This window comes from Apaloderma vittatum, unplaced genomic scaffold, assembly GCF_000703405.1.
Source record: "Apaloderma vittatum isolate BGI_N311 unplaced genomic scaffold, ASM70340v1 scaffold30410, whole genome shotgun sequence".
Lineage (NCBI taxonomy): Eukaryota > Metazoa > Chordata > Aves > Trogoniformes > Trogonidae > Apaloderma > Apaloderma vittatum.
The window spans coordinates 5148-9553 of record NW_009696718.1 but is presented as its reverse complement, the minus strand read 5'-3'; the positions used below and the strand labels follow the sequence as shown (position 1 = coordinate 9553).

The 4406-nt window shown below is 57.0% G+C and overlaps 1 protein-coding gene across 1 annotated transcript in view; it reads left to right on the top strand.

Annotated features, from left to right (window-relative positions):
• The window catches only part of SMYD5 (SMYD family member 5), a gene marked incomplete at its 5' end in the record, with an annotated part of 5757 nt that overhangs the window by 777 nt on the left and 574 nt on the right, over positions 1-4406 (top strand). Inside the window, 9 exon segments of the mRNA XM_009876101.1 lie at positions 1-79; positions 304-425; positions 1129-1198; positions 1624-1728; positions 2202-2264; positions 2466-2536; positions 2860-2966; positions 3502-3558; positions 4297-4391. The exon segment at positions 1-79 is cut by the window's left edge and continues 11 nt beyond it. Coding sequence (XP_009874403.1) covers positions 1-79; positions 304-425; positions 1129-1198; positions 1624-1728; positions 2202-2264; positions 2466-2536; positions 2860-2966; positions 3502-3558; positions 4297-4391 — 769 coding nt within the window.

The window sequence follows — 4406 nt, the reverse complement described above, 5'->3', positions numbered from 1 at the left end:
GAAGAGCCCGCTGGGCCTGCCACACCCAGAGCAGTGCAGCATCCGAAAAGACCTGCACCAGCAGTGTCCCCGCTGCCAGGTACGGGGCTGCCGGCAGGGCCCATAGTCTTTTTTTGAGGGTCGCCGACTCCTTTGCAGCGTCGAGCCAGGCGCTTGTACAGCCCCTGAGATGGGCGTCCGCCTTTCCCTTCTGCATCGCTGAAGAGCTGGGGCTCAGATGGTCGGGGAGAGGGAGCAGCTGGGCCTAGGACCCCCTTTTCCTGCTGCCGTAGCCAACGCCAGGCGCTGTGCCCCTCGCTCTAGGTGATGTACTGCAGCGCTGAATGCAGGCAGGCCGCTTTGGAGCAGTACCACCAGGTCCTCTGCCTTGGCCCGTCCCGTGATGACCCCACGCATCCCCTCAACAAGCTGCAGGAGGCATGGAGGTAGGGGACTGACCTGCCTGTTAATTCACGGGCAGAGCTGTATCTCCTGGGCTGGGTGATGCTGCCTGGCCCCAGGGCTGAGGACTGTCCCTGCTTTGCATCCCTGCATGGGGGTAGCTGGAGGGTGGTGATGGCCGTGGGGCGCTGCCCAGCTCTCCTTGCAGGTGAATTTATGTCAGCAGTGTGAGGGTTTGGACACACGTGAAACAGTTTTGTTTTTTTTTTCTCCCAGTAAAGAGCTATAAAGCAATGAGCTGCATGCCCCTTATTCCGGCAATTTTATAGTGCTCCTGCTCCAGCCTCCGGGGAGATCCTTCTCGTAGCACCTGTGTGGGTACCTACGTTGCTGTCCCTGCTTGCAAGTGACAAAACGGGCACAAAGGGGAGAAACGACGTCTCTGACCCAAAGCTCATCACAAAACCGAGCTCTCACTGCAGTCCTTGGGCTTTGTGTGGGACCCAAGTGCTAATTTAACAGGATGAGAGGGGATTATTTTTACGGCTAGAGCAGCCAGGTGCAGGCTTCTCCTCACCCCGAGTAGCACCGGATCCCCGCGTGGGGATTTTGTGGTGCCGGAGGCTGCTTTGGCATGGCGGATGAGCACCGGCCTGACCACATGGATGGCATCTGCCTCCCTCCAGTATTTTTATTGCCGTGCCAGCACAGATCTGCTCATCTCTTTTCTTCATTCTTATCCCCCAGAAATATGCATTATCCACCGGAGACTTCCAGCATTATGTTGATGGCCCGGATGGTCGCCACCGTCAAACAGGTACGTGAGCAGTTCGAAGCCGCGCTGCCAGTGTGTGCTTTCCTCATTCTGTTGGGGCTGTTGTTCCCAAGGACTGATCTCTTCTCCAACAACTGGCAGCATCTTGCTTGAATAGATTTCAGCTTCTAGTGGTCCCTGGTCATGGAGACAATAGGCAGCAAAGGAAATTCATATATCCAGAGCCAAGCGGGTCTTTTTTTCTGTACTGCACTAGTCAAACCAGCCTTTTCTTGGTTCTGTTTCTTTGGCCTGGCTTTCTTGGTGTTTATTCTGACAATAAACTGGCACCATACAACTGCTTCTGGTGGTTCTCGATAGCAGGCCAGATACCTCTGAGCTCAGCGGGGCTCATCCTCTCCTCCTTTTCTCCTGACTGCAGAGGAAAGCAGTGTTGCTGCAGTGTTTTTGCTTGATTCCTTTGTCAGGCTAAAGACAAGGAGTGGTGGATCAAGGCTTTCTCCCAGTTCTGCAATAAGACAGCAAACGAAGAAGAGGAGATTGTGCACAAGCTGCTGGGGGACAAGTTTAAGGTAAGAGTCCAGCAGTGCTTGGATGTGTTGAGTCCCTGACCCTGCCCTCTCCCTGCCTGTGTCTGTGAAACCACGGGTGCAGAGACCCCGTTACAGCTGGGATGGGAGACATCCCAGACTCAAGGTGGGAGCACAAAGCCCCCTGTTTGGGGACTGGCTGACCTGACAGAGAGGAAACACGTTGCTTGGAGGGCTTTGGGCTTGTGGGGCTTTGGGGGGATGCGCTGCTCGTTCCTGTGATGGAGAGGCTTCTGCTGTGGGATAGGACAGTGATATTTAGCTGTTCAGTAGGTGGGTTTTGCTGCTAAAACGAGTGGCTTTCGCTGCTCTGAAGGCATCAGCCTCCAGCCTTGTAGGGAAGGACGAGGAGCCTGACTCCTGAGCCTTCTACCCCACGCTGGGCTCAGCCGTCAGCCTGGCTCTGACTTCCAGCGGCATCTCCCCACCCTGATGGTGTTGCCATGTCCTGCCAGGGCCAGCTGGAGCTGCTGCGGTTGCTCTTCACTGAAGCCCTTTACGATGAACATCTCAGCAGGGTGAGTTCAGTTCCAAATAGCCCAGGAGTGTGGCAGGACCCTCCAGTTGATACCATCCCCCAGGATGGTATCAGCTTCCCCTGGGACTCTGCCCATTCCTTGTTTCCCCCAAAGCTCCCTGTGGGATTTGAGGCCCGTGCAGAGCGGGGCGCTGCCACAGGCTGGCCTGGGCTCAGCTGCTTTCTCATCTCCCTTCTGCAGTGGTTCACTCCAGAAGGCTTTCGATCCCTCTTTGCTCTCGTTGGGACCAATGGCCAAGGCATAGGAACAAGGTAATGGGACTTTCTGGGAACAAGGTAATGGGACTTTCTGGGTGCTCTTTGCAGGGCAGCAGGGATGTGACACGGAGGGGACATACAGTCTGTGAATCCACACTGTCCTGGGTAAGGGCTGGGTTCAGACGTAGAGAGGGGAGTGGAGAGGCAAACTTAAAAGCGGTTCTTCGCCTTGGCTGTGTCCAACCCTTTTTCATCCCTCTACCAGACTTTGGCGGCTCAAGAGCCACCGTGTTTAACCCTTAGATCCCCGCTGTGAGGTCCCACCATGAGCTGACAGCCCTGCGGGACTGTAACCGTGTCCCTCTGCTTCCCGACAGCTCGCTGAGCCAGTGGGTGCACGCGTGTGACGCGCTGGATCTCCCCATGCTGCAGCGAGAGGAGCTGGACGCCTTCATTGACCAGCTCTACAAGGACATCGAGAAGGGTGAGGTTCTGAAGCGACCGTGGGCAGCGTCAGGCGGTGCCGTTTGGAGGACTTGGCAGAGTTGCTGCCGCTGGAGACTTTTCCCAAGATTCAGGGACTAGGAGGGGGGGATTCCCTCTGGGAAGTGGGTGATCCCACGTCCAATGGTCTGTGCAAGCTGTGCCTGCTGCCTTTGGCTTGCTGCGTGGGTCTAATTTGTGGGCAGCATGACCTGTGGTGTCTGGAGGGCTGAGCTGGAGGGAGCCTGTGCAGAAAAGTCCCATCTTACGGGTTCAAAGACCTGTTTTATTGGGTTTTTTTGCCTGACTCGGCTGTGGGAGTACAGCACCAGGCTAGGGAGCCTGAGGGTGTAAATCTTCATGTTCTCCATCCCCTCCCAACGGGGAGAGAACGGTGCTTAGGGAGTCGCCCTCCAAAACCCAGCCCTCAAAGCAGCGTTGAGGGACTTCCCTGGGTGCTCACGCTGAACTGGGTGCGTGGAAGAGCCAGAACGGCGCTTGCAAAGCTCTGACCGCTCCCCCTCTCTGTGCTGCAGAGTCAGGAGAGTTTCTCAACTGCGAGGGATCGGGTCTGTACGTGCTCCAGAGCTGCTGTAAGTAATGCGAGGGGCTGAGAGGAAATGTAGTAGTGAGGTGGGTGATATGCTGGGCTCACCTATTCCTCTGGAGAAAGGGGTTTACGCTTCCTATCTGTGGGTGGGGTGGGGTGGGATGGACTGGGATGGGGTGGGTGCTGCCCTGGAGCCCGGCTCTCTCCTGGCATCTCGCCTGGCTGTGAAACTGTCACTCCTGGCTGACCAGTGAAAAGACCATCTCCAACCTTATTTGAGTAAAATGGAGCTGAACAAACCATTAAGGGGGAGGGAGCCTTTGGTGGCCAGGCCATGGGGACATAGGGCAGGATGTCCCAGCACCCAGAGCTGTCTTCCACTCCCAAGCGTTAATGGCAGATCAGGGACGAGCAGGGCCTGGGGCCTGGCTGCTGGGAGAGCTGGGAAGCGAGGGGAGAGCTACAGCCCCACACATCCCTGGGGTTCATCCGGGGCAGCTCGTGCTCTCGGAGTGGTTTCGGTGGGTCTGACAGACAGCCCTGGCCCTGTCCCCTGCCCTGCTGGACCCCACTTTGAGTGGAGAATGTCGTGCTGGCGTTCCTGAGGCTGTGCTGTTGTGCTGCCCTGTCCTTTTCCTGGCCTTGGCCCTCCCAGTTGGTGACACTGGCACAGCGCTGCACCGAAGGGCAGGCACAAGCCCTGCAGACCGTCTCCAACCCTGGCTCTGCCTTCTCCTTCATCTGGAGATGCCCTCAGAGCCACGTCCCGTCTTGTCCGCAGGTAACCACAGCTGCATCCCCAACGCTGAGACATCCTTCCCAGAAAACAACTTCCTCCTGCACCTGACAGCTCTGGAGGACATTGAAGCAGGAGAGGTGAGGCCGTGGGGC